This window comes from Filicampus tigris, chromosome 3 (assembly GCF_054856515.1).
Source record: "Filicampus tigris isolate MCC_2025a chromosome 3, RoL_Ftig_1.0, whole genome shotgun sequence".
In the NCBI taxonomy this organism is placed as follows: domain Eukaryota; kingdom Metazoa; phylum Chordata; class Actinopteri; order Syngnathiformes; family Syngnathidae; genus Filicampus; species Filicampus tigris.
Genome location: NC_141219.1, coordinates 3,310,405 through 3,330,405, shown reverse-complemented (window position 1 = coordinate 3,330,405; position 20,001 = coordinate 3,310,405). Strand labels below are relative to the sequence as shown.

The window sequence follows — 20,001 nt, the reverse complement described above, 5'->3', positions numbered from 1 at the left end:
TTAGGTGGAATACACCAAAATGACTACTTCTGTTATAAAGTGCAGGAATAAAAAAAAAAATTAAAAAAAAGTATATTTGATGTGATTATTTGATCCCCTGCTGAATCCAAGTACCATATATACATTTTATTTGTATAGGACTTTTCACAGAGAAAAGTGAAAACTTAGTTCAGCAAGCTTAAAAAAAATGTGTTCAAAATCCATTTGCCGGTTATAAACAAGCGAGACACAGCCACCCACCACGTGCCTCCAAGTGATAGAAATACAGTATATATACAGTACACGCGTAGTGTTTTACACCAATACTTCGTCAAGTAACGCGGTCCTGCCTGGCGACGATCAAACAGCTACACCTTCAAGAAAACTTCACTATCAAATTACTTTTTTGTTCTCCATGTCTATTTCAAGGCCAACTTTTATGAGCTGAAACCAACCACTCAGGCCACCGGGCGTGAGGCGAACAGGTACTGTGTAGCTACAAAGCGAGCAAACGTGGGTGTGCTTCAAAGGCACCAGGCAAAGATTGTAGACAGGACTCAAGCATGAGGCATGGGAAAAAAATCCTCTCCTGGATAAGGACGTAATTGTTTAGCGGGGTCCTGCACATTAGCTCCAAAATACAATACAGGTTTTGATATATACTATATGGCTGCCTTTGATGTTAATGGAAACCAGCGGGCAGCAATCTGTTTCATGGCTCTGACAAATAACAGTTTCCTTAAGGCGAAGAAAAAGAAGCATGGCGAAGGTTAGCATGAAAATGTACATACTTGTCCCATGTGTTCATTCTCTTTGGATCAGCGTTAAAACTTGCCGAGAGTAGTTATGGTGCTATTTGTTAGAATTAGTACGCATAAAAATAAATAATTAAAATTATACAGACAATTTTCACATCTACACATCGTGCAAGCACAATATTATTCTTGTTCAAAGAGTTGCATTGTAGTGACTGTTTATTTATTTTAACAAGATAAGCCCAAATTTCGATCTGCGCACGTCGTCGTTCCGAAACGGGGAAAAAAAGGTGAAAAATTCCGGGAGTATCGTAAACGATTCTCGAGACTCGATGCCTAACCCTAGTTACAACACAAACTTTTTGACTTTTGCTTGAGAAATTTGAATGGATCCGTTCCATCCACCAGAAGTCCAAGAAGAACAAATAGCAAGGTCCATCACCGTTAATTAGGTAGCCAGCTGTCAGACAGAAAGACAATCAAACACAAAAACTTTTCTTAACAACATGCAACTCTCCTCAACTCAGCTTCCTTTATAGGTTTAATTGGCACATCGGTCATTCCCAACCACTTAGTGTGACTGTGGTCATCAGGTGTGCTGGAGGAAATTTTTTGGCCTGGTACGATTCTTAAAAGTCATCTTTAAAATCTTAATATTCAAACCCTCGCAAAATTTCTTAAAACTAGCATATTATACTACATAACCTCTAAAACTATGATATGTCTCAGTGAATGTTATGTGAACGTTAAAATCAACTGACTCAACTGACCATTTATTATTGTTATCAGGAACAATTTATTATTCCTTATTAAGATTTGTGGCCTTAAGCCGAAGAAAATGCTTGAAGCAAGTGAAATGTCCTTACACAAAAACTGCTAACTGGTAAGAAGAAATATCTTGGCAGATGGTCACTAAATCACGCAAGGAATCCTCATTGTAGGGTCATCGGGGCAATGATGAAATGCACAATAATACAAAACATACATCCCGTCGTGAGCGCTAGATGCATTGGCCAGACATTCAAAGACATTGTGGAAGTTCGCCACACATGTGAGCGTGATCAGAGCTGACTTTGCCGTACAGTGAACCCCCGCAGGTGGAACTGTAGCACAGCTTCATGTGCCGATCCAAACGGACAGGCCTCGTTAAAGGAGGTAATCTGCTCGTAAGGATGTTCTAATCGCTCGCAGAGCCTGTGATCGGGTAAAACAAACGCCGCCGCCAAATGTCTCCACGGGCCAAGTGATTGACAGCGAGAACACGTGAATGATAGTTTGACGTGCGCTTGAGGGAATGTACTTCAGAACGATGCTTTATGGATGGAGCAAAGCGGTATGCAGTTAACAGGTTTCAGACATGAGAAGAACACAAAGAACATTGCAGTTAAGCTTGCGTGTTTAACCCCTAACAAATTATGACAACGAGATGAAAATAACATTTGGGAAATATTATTTTTTCCCTCATGGCTCAAGAAAAATAACAGTCCGCTAGTTTGTACATATGTGCCACTAATGCACTACCAGATGTCGGTTAGCCTACCTTAGCCACTTAGCCTTGGATCAGACTTACCTATGGCTTCATCCAATAATGAACAATCATCAGTTTACATTTCCAAAGCTTTTACTTTTTGCGGCTTTGTGCCATTTATATACACAGTACAGTATGTCCAGTTCATGAGGCACTAGATGTGTGTTAGCTTAGCTCAGCATGCTTGCCTCAGCCTTAAATTATGAAACTGAACAGGCTAACCTAACTTATCTAACAAAATTAAAAGTCTAAAACGGTTGGATTTGCAACTTTCGAGCCATGACAACAGTAGCAGGCCTGCAGATTGTAGATATGTCCTGCTAACGATGCTGGTTAGCTTAGTTTGGCGCAACATGCTAGACCACAGTTATCAAAATAACAGGCTTCTATATATCTTGCTACATTATAAACAAACAACCCAAAGAACATTTCCAATCACCATCTCCGAACAGGGCCCCAGTTGATGTATATTTCTTGATAATTCATGATTCAGGATGTTTGTCATATGCACAGTAGAAGCGGTACAACGGTACATAAGTACAATTTAAACACCTTGGCATTTTTTAAAATTGCTTTTAGTTGTAATAATCTAGTTAGTGCAAAAACAATATATGTATAGAATATGCAAAGATACAGGTGTTCGATCTTCAAGGAGTGTAGGTTATGGAGGGTATTATTGCACAGTGTGTACGCTCTAGTGTAATGCCAGGTGCAGGGTGGCTTCTTTTAGCACAACATGCAATCCTCACATTACTGTCAAATAAACAATTCCCAACGGTAATACATAAAAAGTGTAAATATTCCTAATTTAGGACAAAATTATTATTGCTGTCATAGAACATGCTAAAAATCATGTCTGCTAACCCTAACCGGATAACTGCAAGCCTTTAATCTATATTTTCATTAATAAAACCTATTACCGTTTCCCCAAACGTCAAACGTAATTTACACTTTTACAAATGAGGCTAATACTTTTTTTTTTTTTTTTAAAGCAATCCACCCTAATTATGATCAAAGCAATTTCTTTGGACGAGGCTTAGAAATAAATCCGTAAACCACCATCGCTGGGGCCTTGTCTACACAAACTGAATGCTTTATTAAAGCAAATCATTTTATATGGCCCAGAGTGCATGCAAGAGTTTCCATCCAAAACAGGCCAGCGGTGATCCACATCGAATTTTTGAACACCAGATGCAATGCCACGAATCAGTCTTAGAAAGGAGCAGGTGCACAACTACCTACTTTCCGAGGGGTATGCAGTCACAGAACAGGCGAGTGGTACCATCCTCTATTCTTTTACAAAGCCGTCGATATCTTCATCGTTTACAAACATATATCTTAACCATATGTCACGGTCGACTGGTTCCACTGGTTCAAAGTCCACAAGCACGGAGGCTACAACGCTACCCTCGCTTATTTCAGCTCTCACGATCGTCTGCGTCCGCCATTACTGCTCGAAAAAAATTCCGGGACATACTCTGAGGGCTCACGTTCGCGTCACGTGTATATGCTGATGCATATCATTGGCTAAGAGACATAGAATTGGATAAAAAAGAAAATGACGTGTACGCTCTCCCGGCTGTAGTGATAGAAAGATGCACCGGCGTTCCCGGCTCTAGTGGTAGAAACACGGTTATGCGCTCCCGGTCTAAATGGCAAATCCTCTTCTTTTGAATATGGGGACTGAATTACCCAAAAAATAGTCTATGTCCACATGTTTGAAAAACAAGAAAATAAAGAACAGCGGTCAGACGAGGTTGCCAGACGGGCACTCGTTGCTTTCAGTTAGCGGTAGGTAGCCACTAACGCCGGAGACTTGTAGCCTATCATACAATGACGGCAAAATTCACAAGCGGTTTCTTAGCTTCCTTAATTAGCAAGTGAATATGATTTGGCGATATTGTTGTGTTGATGTTGGTAGCAACTCTCTTATGGCATTAAAAACTGGAATAACCCCCACACGCTGTGAGGGCCTCCTTCAACATAAAATCTTATGGCTGCTGCATTGGCATTAATGGATTATTTCGAAGTTAGCATTTGCGTTGGCGGCGTGCTACGTTATGGGTATGTTTGCAGCTTTGTTGCCATGTTTAAATGACAGGGGGCTCATGTGAAGTCCCGGTACGCTCGACGGGGAGCTCATGTGAATTCCCGGTACGTTCGAGATTAAAATTGAGAAGTGCCGGTACTGCATACCGTTATGTGCCGGCTCACTTAAAGCACTGGTTGACGGTTACGGAACAGAGGAGCGCCTAATTAGTGACGTGCCTCTGTTATTGATCATATAATTGTACACGCAGAACAAACAGATGTTAAATATATACTGACTCAAAATAATTTTCCTTCCATCGCTTTGGCGCCCCTTCCGCTGCAGCGCCCCTATGGTGCATATCTCCTTTTTGCACCACTGGTAAGGAGCAGGAAGTAAAAATACACTGAATTGTGCTTTCTAAAAGCGAGGAGGAAATATTGGTTATAAATAGGAATCAAAAGAACTCCGCTTTGGTTTTATCAGTAAAGGCATGCCAGACATCTTTTGAGAGCTTTGTGAGTGTTTTACTAGACAGGTGAAAGAAACATGTGGATCGCATCAACACAGAGACCCCCTGCTCGCTTTGGTCAGCTCCAGCCTTAGCGATTACAAAGCGACCTAATGAAGACGCTGATCAAAGTGCGTTATGGTAATATGTAGCAGGTGGTTCAGCCCCCCTTTCTCTCGCTCATAGATTTCACATGTGCTGCCACAAGAACAATGCACAGGGCACGTTTCAGGGCTATTTAAAACATGTATCGAGTCAGCTGGATGACCCCTCAACGGGTGCGTTCCAAAGCAGTCATATACGGTATGCCAAAAAAGGCCTGATGTGGTTAAACCAACAGCAACTGGATTGGAGATGCATGCAAAATTTTAAACAAATTTGGCAGGACTTGTAATTTAATCCAGGGTGTACCACAATATAGGGGACATATATTATAGAGATCCAATTCCTAATTCATTTGGCTTTTACAAATGATTATTAGGACCATGTTGAAAGAAAAGGAAGTAAGGAACAGGTAGTAAAAATCAGAGGTGGGCATTTTATACAATTTTGCTTGTCCGTCATTCGTCATCCGTCAGCAGCCAGGGTACCGCTACGTCATTCGTCAGACCGTAATTTTTTCGCAGCGAACCAAATTGTAATCGTCAGACCGTCAGTCAGCTAAGTGGTCTGTTAGTCCGTTCGAAGTCCATTGGTCCATCAGATTACTCTTCAATAGTTGTTGAATACAGTTATACAGTAATCTTCTAACTGTATTGCAAGAATAATTATGATGTTATGAGAAAAAAGTTATAAAGTTATGAGAACAATGTTGGAATGTTCCCAGAAAAAAAATGTTAACAAAGGAAAATAAATACAACGTTGAAAAATCAACTTTATTTTTAAGTCATATTGTTGCAAGAAAAGAGTTGCAGTGTGTTACAAGAATAAAGTTATACTATTATGAAAAAAACAAACCGTAATGTTAGGGATTAATAATAACAGTCTCACAAAAGTTATAAAATGTAATATTTCAAGACCAGTTGAATAAAAAGATTAAATGTTAAGACGTCCGAGCTACATTGGCGTTCAAGCAGTCCCGGATTAGAACTGTCAAACTCAGAACTGTGAGGCAGATGTACTAACCATTAGGGGACCGGGCCATAATCATTGTTTTACATTTAATTACCTGCATTTGTATCATTATAGATTAATGAATTAATTTGATATTAAAAACTACAAGAAGCTACACATTGACAGTCAAAACACAACCCAGCACCTTACTACGCATTTGACTTTAATAGATTTTTAATGATATTTATTTGGTCATATGACTGAAATATCAGCTTAGTAGGTCGGCGTTTATTTGGTCAGTTGGTTTGTACCTGCGCTAGTGCGCTCTCACCGGTGCTGAGCAACATCTGGAAAGTGCCGAAGGGACTTCCGCCTTGAGCGCCAGTGCATTTCGGGAATTGTAGTTGTCTCTCTTACGCATTTCCCTCTGTTTTGGCGAATCCCGCACAAAAGCCAGCGTAACTCGGCAATCGGTAACGGCAGCACATAAACAAAAATAACCAGACATGACTCACGCGTGTGGCTTTTTAAGAAAGATGAGAATCGACGTAAACGTAAGTTCTGACGCACTACAAGAACCAGAGAAGCCCCGCACTCTAAGTCAGGCAGCGTAAACACAACTCCAGGAACATGAAAAGATCGGGTGACAGTGAGGGGGAGAAGAGAAGAAAGGTACTGATAGCGTTTTATCTCCATCGCGTCTGGCACATTTCTCACGGCTGCACGCTCGATGAATGTCTAACGCTCCGAATGTGACGCTACTGGCTGCTTTGTGGAGGCTAGCGAGCTGCGGGGGCCAGTGCATACCTCACCTTGCCTCTGTGCTTTATTTTATTTTATGTAAACTCTACTTGACGACCCCATACACCTCACACACAACGACTACCATTTACCAGCCAGCACAATGAGCTGCGTTCAAGCGTCGTTTTAAAATAACAAGGTGATCGCTAGCTAACTGACGCAGGAGTGCAACATCCTTCATCCTCCTCCTCCTCCTCCTTCTCCTCATCATCATCATCCTTCTTTTTTTTGGGTGGTGGTGGTGGTGGTGGTGGGGGGGGGGGGGGGTTATGACACCATCCTCAGTGAGCTGCAGGGACAGTGACATTAAAACAGGCATATAACGCCTACATATCAAGTAAACAGCCAGGGAAATTGTTCTAATGGATGCAAGTAAGTGTACAGATTGAGCAAGGTGATTAGGAAACAAAAGCAACATTTTACAACGAGAGGCGTACTTGGCATTGGCTCCGTGTTAGAGGGGGCGGGGTGAGCACTGGCTTATTTGCATGAGACAGGACCGCCCCTTCGGGGTATGAAGGCATGCTTTAAGACAATTATTGATTTTGCAAACATCAGTCATTATGCTAGCGAAAGTCACTCTCGGCTTTGGCCCCGCACTAGAGGGAGGCTGGGTTGAGTTGTGCTTTATTGCATGAACCCTCATGTGCTATTTGTCCATGAAAGTGTGATGTTTTGAGTATAAAGAGATGGTAACCTCACTATGATTAAACTAAAATACAGTAAAACTACTCAGCCTACAAAAACACTTCACAGATACGCAATGGAGAGGGTGCAGGGAAGTTGTTTGCACCTTGCAGTTTTGTCCTCATCACATCTGTGCTTGGGTCGATTTTCTATCGCTACTCCTCTGACTTCCTCCCACATTCCAAATACATGCATGATAGGTTGATTGATGACTCTAAATCAGTGGGATGGATAATTAATTTTGCAAAACGGCCACATGAGAAACTGGAAAGCTCGTCGAAGCCAACATGCTAACCTCAGCTTTGTCTATTTTATTTTTAATGTAGTGGTCTTGTTTCAATACATTCAATGCATTTCTATGTGTGTGTATATATGGTGGCAGTGTGTCACAATTAAGTCTTTAGTCGTAACCATCAAGTTTCAAGCAAGTCCCAAGTCACTGTGTAAAAAAAAAAAAAAATCAAGCTAGTCAAGTTGAGTCGCCACCCAATTTCAAGCATGTCAAGTCATTACTGGTTTCAAGCAAGCCATAAAATCTTGCTCATTAAAACACGTTTTACATTTTATTTACATTATTTATATTTTATTTCAATGATCCTACTAAAAAAAGTACATTATCTCTAAAAGTGTAATGAACATTTACGTCTCCAACTCATTCACTGCCAGACATTTTCAGGCCCCCTTTTACCCTAACGTTTGAAAAAAAAAAAAAAAAAAAAAGTTCCTGGGATAGAATGGCTGGACTGTGAAAAGACAAGTACATTCGTCACTGGCAGTGAATGAGCTAAAAATGAAATGAAAAACAATTAACTTATGAAATAAATACCTCCACTTGAAGGTGTGCCGTGCACAGCGTTCGGTCCGTTGGGGCTCCCAATGGAAGTAAGTACGTGCAGTTGGGTAACTACCAGTGGCGCGTTTGAAGCGTGATTGAAGCGTGCCCACAACGGATTTGAATAGTAAATTAGCCAGCTAATGATCTTTAGATAAACCTCTTCCATTAGCATCTCTCTCGGGGCGTGTCATGCACGGACGCTTTTTTGTTTGGTTCTTTTTTTTTGGTGGGTGGGGGCGGACATAAGGATGGAACCGTTTTAAAAGGGCGGGGTCGGGGGGGGTGGCGATCATTTCTATGAACAAGGACGGATGGACAAGGCCGGAAGGGTAGCCAGGTGGTGGACGGAGGAGGGACCGTCAAAAAAGGGTCAAGTGCCCAGCTCTGATAATCACATTCAGGACAAATTCCTAACACAACATACATTGCTTCGAAAAATTATGATTTCTTTGTTTTGAATGACGTGCATATAATCAACAAATTTAATTAAATATATTCAAGAATACAAGGTTATGGTATACATTTATGTTTGATAGATAATGAGACTAGTGTTACTTGTGTACAACTGCTATAAATGGTTGGAGTACATAAAGTGAAAAATGACGGCAAATTTGGCCGATTATTTTTGGCTGGTGTTTGAAGTGCCAATCGGTCCGGCCCTAGTTTTTCATTAAATCTCTCTCTAGCGAGGTTTTTCACCTACTGCATCGTGGGTTGGGAATAACCACCCCCCACGATATGGGTTCATTGTACCTCAGTTTTTAAATAGCTCATTATTTCAGATTATTGAATTAAATTGTCATATTAAAGGCCAACTCATTAAATATGTCTTTTGTTTTTTGTTTTTCTTTAACCAGTGCTTCATGACAGATGATGTTGTGGTTACTTATTGTAGAAAACTGCAGAGGCAGACTGAACTGAAGTCAGCAAAAAAATCTCCAGGAAAAGTTTGACTTCTGCCCCCTTGGACCCGAGTTGCTGTTGCTCAGATAGACCATATGCTTGATGACTGCCGACCACGTGCCGTTGATCTAATGACTAATAGTTGACGGCTTCACTTCTCTTACGTACCAGCTGTTGGTTTGAATTTGCGATAGTAATACATGAATCTGGCTGATATTATAATAACTGTTTAGGACCGAGTGACTGTAGTGTGCGTTTTTGTGTCTTCACAAGCAGTAACTTTGTGGTTTCATGAGATGAGACATGGGCTATGAAGAATGCCCATTGATAGTCTATCTTGTCTCTTATCTCCTGACTAGACTGTTCGTCTTTGCGCACATGTGTTTGGATTGTGAAAACTATGTAGGACGCGTTTCCTCCTGTTTACCAAAAAAGCCAATGGTGGCCAGATGAGCCGCCGGGGTCAGAGCCAGAACTGGTTCCAGCTGGCCCTAAGGCAGACCTTGCGGCTTCGCTTCCTGTCTCTTATGCTCGAGTGTATTCTCTATCGGCGGTTATATAACGACACGGGCAGGATGATATTTAATAAGTTGGATATTGTGGTTGTCGTGTGTTTTCTTTCAACGTGAACTATGTGTGCTACCGTGGCCCCTGTTGTCACTGTGAGTTTGGGAACAAACACACAATCCTAGAAAATCCCACCAGACCAGACATCCTGTCTCCATTTTATTTTTTATCAGCTACTTTGAAAATGCTTACACGTCAAAGCTGCTGTATATTGAATATGTTGTAAAACACTTCCAATTTTTGCGACTCAGTTCTATGGCTGTGTGCAGGTCCTTCAAGGGACATATCCTGGAAAACTGACTTCAATTTTTTTGCGTTCCTGTGCCCATCAAATATGAAATTCAACACCAACAGTGTATGCTTTATCAGATGTCTATTTCTGGAAATGTGCCTGTAACCAACCCATTATTTTCCTTTACATTATCTTGTCATGCCTTTGCGCTAGGCAAGAGACTTTTGCTAGCATTAGCCTTGGTTAGCATTTCCCGTGGTGCATGTTTGGCAGTTATCTCAACTCTTATTATTAAATGAGTAGTTTTTGTTTATTATATACGAGGGCATCTAAATATATGATTGTGGATAATAGTTTAAAAAGTGAAATTCAATTTATAGTTATACTTCACACAGAGTGAAATAGTTCAGTTTATTGTTGATAATTTAATGTTTGCAGACACAACACCCCAAAGTCACCATCTCAAGAAATTTAAATATATAATTTACATATTTTTTAACAATTGGCTGTGGTGTATGAATCTGTGTAATATCCGTGCATCACTTGGAAGTGAGCTACTGACTTCTGTATGAGTTTCACATTTTTTAATGTGTGATTATAATTGAACCTTAAATTAAGTAGGAGATATTAAAATAATGAATATTTTATATTGGTTGTATTGTGGAGTTAACTCAGTCAAATTCCCCCCATTTGAACAGAAATACTGAATGCATGACATGATGCGCGCATTCAAAGCAATTGGGTAATTTTGTTAAGCTCTTAGTTGGTTTCCTTTCATTACACTTGGCAGTTAATCATGTTAAATATTGCTACTTATTATGATAGTAAATTGTTCAAAATACTGATTTAAAAAGTGACTATTTAAAGTATTTCATCATGTTTTATTCAAGTATTTCATCATGTTTTATCAACGCGTCAACACAGTGATGAAAAGGTTTGACCTCAGCTCCTTCACGCCATGTTCTAATGTCCTTTTTTTCTAAGCAAGTTGCCATTCGGGCCCTTGACGACAAGCGTAATGTGCGGCGTCCAAACAGGAAGTGTGTGCATGTGTACGCGTGTGTGAGCAGCAGGCTAAGTAATGATTGCACAGGGTCACCAGATGTTCCGAGGTCTGGTCCTCAGCCCGGCTCTCTGCTTAGATCAGCCTCATTGGTTTGCTCGGGTTTGCGGCATGCTGTTTAGGCTTCCTTTTCTTTTTTTTTCCACTTCCCAAATGCTCATTAAAATGGTTTGTGCTTCCCTCGGCACTTCTGTTAAATTAACAACTAGCGAGGTAAAAGCTGATTACGTGGCCGCGCGTCCCGGACACGGTTAATCAATTCTCGCCGCATGCAAAATGCTAGCCGGTGAATTAGTGTAAAGCGAACGATTTACGGCGACTAATGCTGACGTCCTGTCATGTCGGACGTGGTGTTTTGGCAAGAGATGGGTTGGGGGGGGGGGGGGGTCTACTTCGGCGCAATCAGCACTTTTTGCTTTTTTTCCTCGCTCTGTCCGCCATTTTTGCCCTCCATCTTTGCTCACTCTATTAATGAGCCTGTAATGGAGAAATAGTGTGGGATGGTGACATAAAACAGGGTAGCGTATACGCTCCCAACAGCGCTAGATTTACACCTCGGCTTTTTTGTGGAATGGCAGAAAGGGGAACGCTTCGACATGGGAGGCTTCATCAGACCCCCACCGGTTGAGCTGTGGAAAAGCCAGGCCTCCCGAAAAATACGGCTGTGCCAGATAATGATACCATTACACTAATGGAGCTGGCAAATGAAGGAGAACCTTGATGCCCTACTTTATTACCGGAGGGGGTCGTTTCCTCGCTGCATTCCTAATGGCCCCGAGCACAGAGTATTGATCAGGCTATCATGCTGCTAATCCTCCACTGAATTACTTATCGCCTGCAAGGTGTCGATCCGCCGCTATGCCCCGCTCTGGCCTTGCCGCCGGGAGCCCAGCAGGGGACCCACTGGGCCATTTATCCAGTCTTGATTTAGGGCCAAACGGGGATGGTGTCTGGGAGGTCTTTGGCGGGCGGTGGGCAGGCCAGTTCAATTACCCCCCCAGAAAAAATAAAAAAGAAAGGCAAGCAAATGAAGCTAACAGCTTTCATTTAATTAAGGAGTAGGCAATAATGTGGTTCCTCCCCCTCTTTACGGCCCCGTTGGCCGCAGTGGAAGCTGTGAGGTTGGGGTGTTGTTCTCGCTAATTGTGCTGTAAATAAGGGTGAGGGTGGATGCTTTGCACCGGCTCTTCGGTCAGCGTTGATTACAAAGCGCTTTACATCCATAATGCTACTTCCTGTTCCTGAAGCAGAGTTGTTTCTCTCGGCTCACACAGATAAGTGGTGCCTGCAGCCCTGAAAATGATAGTGAAAAATGATATGCATGTTTTTTTTTTTTTTGGTCCAATGATTAAAAAATGTCATTGTGAATGCTAACCGTTGACCTGCGTTTATTTGCAATTAGATTGAGACACACCTCTTCAACTGGTCTTGGTCCGCATGTGCGCTGTGCAACAGTTTTACAATTATTGTGGTTAGACTTGACTGAACGGTCCAGCAGAGAAGTGGCACCAGATTTTGTATTCTTAATTCCGTGTTGGGGACACACTTTAAAAAGGACGAACCGACGAATGACGGAAGTGGGTTTTCATCCGTCAGTGTAATTGTCACGAGTCGTGTCCGTTAGTGACAGTCCATCAGCCAGGCACTGGTGGACACACGTTTTTCTAACGTTTGACGTTCAACTGACGGGCTTAACTGATGGACAGACTGATAATTACAATTCTGTTCGTCACCAAAAATGATGGACCAGCACAATTTAGTAAAATGCCCACCTCTGCTTCATTCAACCATCCATTTATCTACCTCTACTCTCTTGAGTCACCCCTGTGACTGTGGAAAAAAGGCAGACGCCATTCCAGTGTGGTCCTCAAATCAAATCAAACAATTGGTTTTAACCAAACCACCTCTTATCCTGATCAGAGTCATAATGATCTGGAATCGACCCTGGACTGATCGCCAGTCCAGAATCGAAATTAGTTTTAAGCAAAGCTGACAAGTATGAACTCAGCCTCAGACACAATTTTGAGTCCTATTACGTCAGGATCCGTTTTGATCAGGGTCAAGGTGATGTAAAGTCTATCCCAGCTACACTTAGGACTTGTCACCAGTCGATCCTAGAGTTTGCTTTAACCGTATCGCACCTGACAAGTGTGAATGAAGCCTCGGGCTCAGTTATGAGTATGATTACATGATTTTTTTTTAGGGGAGGATGAAAGATTTTGTGGTATTTATAATGGGAACAAGGCGGCGAATGGTGGAGCCCCGGCCCATCGTCATTACAAATGAAAAGGAGGGTCAGGTCAGAAGCCCGGGGTGTGTGACCTGTCATATCCTTGGCTCCTTTACAAGGCCCAAGTGTGCATTAAGAACCACGGCATCCTCACATCCGCCGAGCCCTCCACGCACCTTTGGCCTTGGCTAATCAAAGGGTTTAGCTTAAGGGGGGCATTTAGCCACTTTTGGCTCGCGCCACTCCACGAGCCATAAAGATGTATTTATATTTTTCCATCTGCAACAACCTGGAGTTATTGATCCAGATATTCAGTCATTTCTTTCAGCGTGAGCCATCAATATTGTGCAAACATCCGTCCACGCAAAGCTTGACCTCAGCCCCCCCCCCCCTCATTCGCTTGCCCCCAAGCCTCTATTTTCCCCCTCACTCCCATTGGAGTTCAATGATGTACTATTCTGAAAAGTAAAATCAATGAATGAATATGAAGTTTTGGTGATATAATATAGTGCGAGCCCGAGCCCTCGGGCCTTTCATTGATCTCCTCAGTGAGCGTTGATTAGTCTGCAGCTCATGTTTTCCTCAACGCGTTTTTACCTTGTCCTGCTCAGTTTGATCCTTTTGCGACAGAGAAGTTAACAGATCGAGTTGATTAGTCAAGCCTGGCGAATTTAATGCCGCCGCCGCCGCCACTAAAACCAGGACGACATTTTGTCGTTGGGTGTAAGGTCGTCATATCTTTTGTCGGGTCGTGCTAATCAGTCGTAAGTCAGCTTTTAGAGCCAGCGGTAATGGCGCCGGGGATCATCGTGACATTTAGAAATGCGCGAGACGATTCCCGAGAATAAAAGGAGCCACTAAGTTTGCGTTTATGAGGCGTGTGATGAGTTGCCGGCGATGACTTCCTGTTATCAACTATAAAGGGTCAGGAATAGCCTCTCGTGCTCAACGTGGGAAACCATCCACATCGTTCCCTCATTTCCTGCCACCTTTTTTAAATTCCCCTTTTAATGCAGCTTATCCATGTTGCATGCGTGGCATTTCAAAGGTTTCGTGATGTCTACATTTGGTTTGCATCTGGAGAGATAATAATCAGCTTTTAGAGGCCCATCTGCATTGTCTTGTGAAGACGGTCTGCCACCGTCTCCCATATGCGCTTTTGAAGGCTCTGTGATCAGACTACACTCTTAAATGGAAAATCAGATACCCCGTGCGAGGGTTTTTGTTGTTTGGAGTGGTTTTGCCTTGGTGAGATGTCACAGTAAATCAAAGTGGCGTCTGCCAGCAATGATTCTGCATAGCCAGTATGTAATCTCCAGGCAACATTTGACTATAGTCCCTCCATCAACTTTTGATTTTAAAAAAAGAATTCGACTGTCATGCGAGAATTTCTATGAATCTGCTGAACTCCCGTTTTCAGTATTATGCAGAATAATGCTACCCAGAGTGGAAACCACAACTCATTTTTAACAATCGACGAATCAATGAATTTTAAAGTTGGCGTTGTCATACTTTGCTGTGGGTGGCTAACCTCTTTTCACGATTGTTTGACATGGAAAGGTGGCGCGAGACACCTTTCCATTGCGTCATTATCAATTATCACTTGCTTCTCAATTAGTTTTCTTTTTTGCTTTTTAAATTTAAATTTGGGGGGGAATATGGCTCGTATATGTCTGTGTTAAGGAAATGAATGGTGTAGTCATACTCAAAAAATAGAATATATATATATATACATTTTTAGAATGACTGTGAATTTTTTTTTTTTAATTTTCATATTTTATTAGTAGATCGCAGTCGTCACTCCTGTAGAATTCTGGAGATGTGTTTGCCAAATAATGAGACGCTTTCTGCTAATTGATGATGTTTTTTTTTTTTTTTTTTTCCCCAAGCCAACTACTTTACTTTAAACCTTAACTCGTGAAGAACAGTCATCATGTGCATTAATTCTTAGCGTACCTTTACCTCCTGGATGGTTTCCTCCCATAGCAGCAGTCAGTCTGATTATCTAAACAGCCTTTGACAGCTTTTGTGTCTTGACAGCCCCTGCCGAGCACCTCCTAATGGTGTTGAGACATTAGCCACACATGTCAGAGTGTTGGCAAACAAGGCTGCCACGCGGCTCCGGCAAACCGGCCGACCAGATCAGCCGTCACATTCAATGAGATTACGTCCAACGTGACCCGCCCGCATCGGGGTTCATCTGTCATGCGCGTGTCCCGTCACCGCCGAGACACGGAATAATCAGTCCAATCAATAGATGGCGGTGGCTCATTGGGCCGCTGCTGAATAAACATGGGAGTGACCCAGCTCACCTCCTACAAAGCGGCAAGAGCCTCCGGGGGGTTCATTAGCTCGCCGAGGCTATGATCCGCCTCAGACATTACTTTCCCTTTCTGTTGGTCTGCCAATCTGATCCCGGAGTTTTGACATACGTAATTGTGAACCACGAGTTTGGGACGGCTCTTCCAATGCGTCATTGTCCGTTCATATTTACCGATGCATCGGGCTAAAGCCTGTTCAAAACCGCACGTGTTAGCAAAGACATCGTCTTACTTGTAAAGTTATTTTCCTTTCTAATGACTCACCTTTCCAATAAAATATGCGCTGCTACGGCGATGCCCAAACATGTGGTTTCAATGGAAAACCTGAAACCTTGATTGCCAAACGCTGCAGGAGACCATGTTCATGAGGCTGTGTAAATAGCAACTGTTAATTTGTACATCATAACTTCTCATCCATAAACGCGAGCGATGAAAGCGTGTTAAAATATGTGACGTTAGACTCGTCCCAGACGTAATGCTGCGCATGCTTTTTCTTGAAAGAAGTCAGGTTCATTGGTAGAATTAGCTTTGCCGGTAAAATCCTGTTGTTTAGAAGCACCACGGGTAATTGTTAAGATAAGACAGCTATGTTTGTGAGGTGATAGTCGTAGTATAAATAATTGGACATAATTTTCGGTTTATTGGCTAAAGGAGTGGAGTCACTGAGGGTAGCCTATCGTGGTTTACGCATTTGACTTCCATGTATTCAGCATGGGTTCAGGTCCCACTCAGTGATAGTATTAATGTGTGTGTGAAAAGTCTTTGGAGTCACTGCAAGAATCAGGTTCGACATACGATTATCGAGAGGTGAAATTCGGGGCTAAAATCCGGCAGCCGTACGAACCGGCCTTAAAGGTAATTTAGACGGTCCTCCATAATTATTGGCACCCCTGGTTGAATTGTGTTCTCTATCTTCTAATAATTTCATTTTTTCCCCAGAATATACTGCCAAAATGTAAACAACACATTAAGAAATAAATCCTTTAAATCTAAGCATCTGTGCCACAATTATTAGCACCCCTGATGTTCATAATGTGTACAAACCTCTTTTTTTCCAACGAAACAGCACCTAATAATCTTCTCCTGTGATGTTTGACAAGACGGGGAAAATACAGAAAAAGGGATCTTCAACCATCCCTCTTGGTACAATCTCTCTAAATCATCCAGTGGCCTGGCTCCTCTCCTCTGCACTCTCCTCTTCAGCTCACTCCACGGGGTTTCAATGGGGTTGAGGTCTGGGAACTGGGAGCAGCTTGATTCTGCGTCTGGTGAACCATGTGTACAATTTTCAATATGAGAGTATACTTCTGCAACAAAAAAAATAGTTTAAGGCTTTTAACACGTCTTTGACAATAATTACGGAAGACACTGTTTGAGTAATACATGTTAAAGCAAATAGATTTGCATTGGGCCTCTTCGTTAATATTAACAGCAGCTAACTTGTTTTGACACATGAACAACTGAGTTATAGTGGAAAAAAAAAATTGTTTGAATAAAATATGCTCGCATGTTCATTTCCAAATCTCAGCAATTGGCATTCAGTTGTTCAACTGCACCACCCAAGTGGCCTGGGCCTACTTTAAATTTGCCTTTTTCCCTTTTCCTTTCAGCATTTGAGAAAAGTCCTTTCCTCCTCCATTCAGGTGGTCGCGTCGCATGTCTCAGTGATTCTTTGTCTCGGCCTCCCCACTGTGTGTTTTTTCCTCATCAGCCTAAGTTCTCCTTGCATATGCGCAGGAGCCAGTGACAACTTGACTGGCATGCTGTCAAGGAAGGTGCTGCCTTTCCAATGGCAGAGCATCGCATTGGCCCTTCCCTTGGAGCTTGAGTGTGTGTGTGCGTGGGTGCGTGTGCGTGGGTGCGTGTGTGTGTGTGAGCGAGAGAGCAAGAGAAAGAAGGGGAGGGGGTTGTCAGGACTTGACCGGCACGCTTTGCATGTTCTTCTTGAGACAGGTGCTACTGGCCGAGCACTGGTGCATGACAGTTGCCTTTCATCGCTGTCTTCTCTACACTTAACCCTCTGACCACCACCCCCTCCCCTTTCTTCTTCTTCCTCCTCCTCCTCTTTGCCTGACCTCCTTTCATGGCACTTCCCTTGGCCCGTCCTGAGTGATGGGCCGCTAAGGTTGGCTGGTGGGCGGCCGGGGGCACTCTGTGTGTGGTTTGGTGCACCCAACACTGTCAGCCAGACCCCACATAGACACTAAACACCCACAACTTTTTTTTTTTTTTTTTTTGCTCAACCGTCCGTAATTCCGTCCACCGGCGCTGTCAAGCACTTGATCAAACGTGCATAAACGATGAGTTACCCTCCCCCGATATAATGGAGGCAGATTTTTTTTTTCCTTCTTCTTCCCGGGCTCTGTTTATTCAGATGAGGCTGACTTGAGAGGGGGGCAAGCGGGTCACATCCACTTGCCTGGTTCAAGCGCTCCTGAATTGAGGCTTGTCACCAGCAGGATGCAGAGAGAAGAGAAACACAAGGCGGGGTGAGGAGCGAGCATGTCAGGCCTATTTGCGTGTATGTGTCTGCGCGTGCGTGTGTGTGTGCGCCATGGCAGGGGTTAGGGAGTGTAAGGGTCCACTCGTCAACCCCTGCGTCATGCTTGCCTTAGCCCTGTTATGTAGAGGGCATCCTCTGTCATTTGTCGCGGGACTTTTTGAAGTGGAGTCAGTGTAGCACTCTGGCAGCCTTGACTACTGAAACTTGTTGCTTATGTTATGAAAATTGACTTTACTTTTTAATTGCTTGTACGCAGAGGATTGGGCCTTATTACAGACACATTCATAAATCGAATAATAACTAGATTTTAAGTGTTGGTATTCTAGCTAGAGAAGCGAAGTTGATGCACATAATTTGCTTTTGCGGGCCACATAAAAGGATGTGGCGGGCCAGTTCCGGCCCCCGGCTTTTTAAAAATATGTATTTTTATTTCTTTTGTACAACTTTTCCGACCACGGCTAGAAAGTTTCACAGGTCACGTACGGTTTATTTCGTTTGTTTCGAGCTGCATTTGTCGGCGTTTAATAGTTGTTCTACTTGTTGTCGAGAGTGTCAGCGACGGCGCACGTACGCCAGGAGCTTAATCCATCAACAGCGTTCCTCTCCCGTTATCTTGCCGACGAGTGGACTGCTCCGTCGTTCAGTCTTTGTCACGCATAGGGGGGCATTGTCGCGTATGAGATGGACTCACGTACGCGCGGTGACAGGCTAGTGTCTCGGCTGACTGACAGCGCGGCGGGATTGGGCTAATCTGAGCGACTGACTGTCCCCGTAACTGGTGCGGAGTAGTCAGCTTCAGCGGAGTTATCAGTGTTTGTAAGTCCTTCTGCTGCGCCGGGATGACAATAGGGATTAGTGCCAAGGTTCTTTAAACTGTTTTTTTTTCTTATTTTATATTTGGGAGGAGGGAAGCCCCCCCCCCCCCCCCCCCCCTTCTTATCGTGGTCTCTGCAGGATGCTGCTGCTGCGAGTTTTTCCTTGACTGTCAATTAAAGAGGGGATCATTAACTTCAAGGGTATAAATGTTCTAACACTGGTATTACGTTGGGAAGCTAAGTCGCTGACAGATGTTCCAACTTTAATTCTGCGCTTGTTTTTTTTTTTGTCCTTTAATTAATTTATGTATCGCTTCTCTGGGCTTTTAAATATTCCTCTCCCCCTTCCTGCTCTTTTGTTAGCCTGTAATCTCGCTTGCCGCGCTCGTCACAAAAACGATTGGGCCTTGCCGGTGTTTCACATGTGGTACAATCGGCTAATGTATTCATTAGCTGCAGAGAACCAAAAGGTAAACAGTAGCTTTGTGTGTGTGTTTGTGTGGTAGCCTGAAGGGAGGATGAAATAAGAACACGTTTGCCTCTTCTGGTTCTCCAACAGGAGGACCAGACTACTTAAGAGTGGCACTTGATGAAAACAAAACAGCTTGTATCTTTGTACAAGGTGTTTTTTTTTGTTGTTGTTGTTGTTGTATTGTGTGGAGGTAAACAAAAGAAGCACACTACTTTTGGGAGTTTGACGCACGAGTGGGGATGGCAGTCGCGGGGCTGAGATTGTATTTTTTTTTTCCCCCCTTACTATGATGCGAAGTGCGAGCGACAGCAAACAGTCGGTAGCGGGCAGGCTCCTCGCCGAAGAAGCAAACAAACGAGGCGAGGCTAGGGGGAAGCGTAAGAGACCGCTAATGGGCAAACTCTTCATCCACCGACGTCACCCTCCCCGTTTCTCCCGTGACAGCTCCTTTCCTTTGTTCTCAACCCGCGGCGGCCCACTCTCTGCCGGGGGATCCGTGACAAGTTTTAGCGGGATGATCAAATGCAGCGGTGACACCTGATTAGGCTATAGCTCGTGTTTACAGTCCCCCTCCCCGCGTCTTCCTCGTCCTTATCCCTCCTCCTTAGACAACAAGGGAGACTTCACCTTGACTAATTAAATTTGCACCTGCAATGCCAGCTGTGACAGCCACTGGAGGTCTGCATGTATTTATGTCACTCCATACATACTTCTTGT

The 20,001-nt window shown here is 43.2% G+C and overlaps 1 protein-coding gene across 2 annotated transcripts in view; it reads left to right on the top strand.

Moving 5' to 3' along the window:
- Nucleotides 1–20,001, top strand: part of fto (FTO alpha-ketoglutarate dependent dioxygenase) — a 217,817-nt gene that overhangs the window by 57,197 nt on the left and 140,619 nt on the right. The window contains exon 1 of one of the 2 annotated variants that reach the window (XM_086026118.1): nucleotides 6,302–6,527. The exons of the other annotated variant lie outside the window; for it this stretch is intronic. Within the exon in view, the coding sequence (XP_085882244.1) occupies nucleotides 6,486–6,527 (42 nt within the window). The 5' untranslated portion in view covers nucleotides 6,302–6,485. Of the gene's footprint in view, nucleotides 1–6,301; nucleotides 6,528–20,001 lie in introns of those variants that run through there. 2 annotated transcript variants of the gene reach the window in all.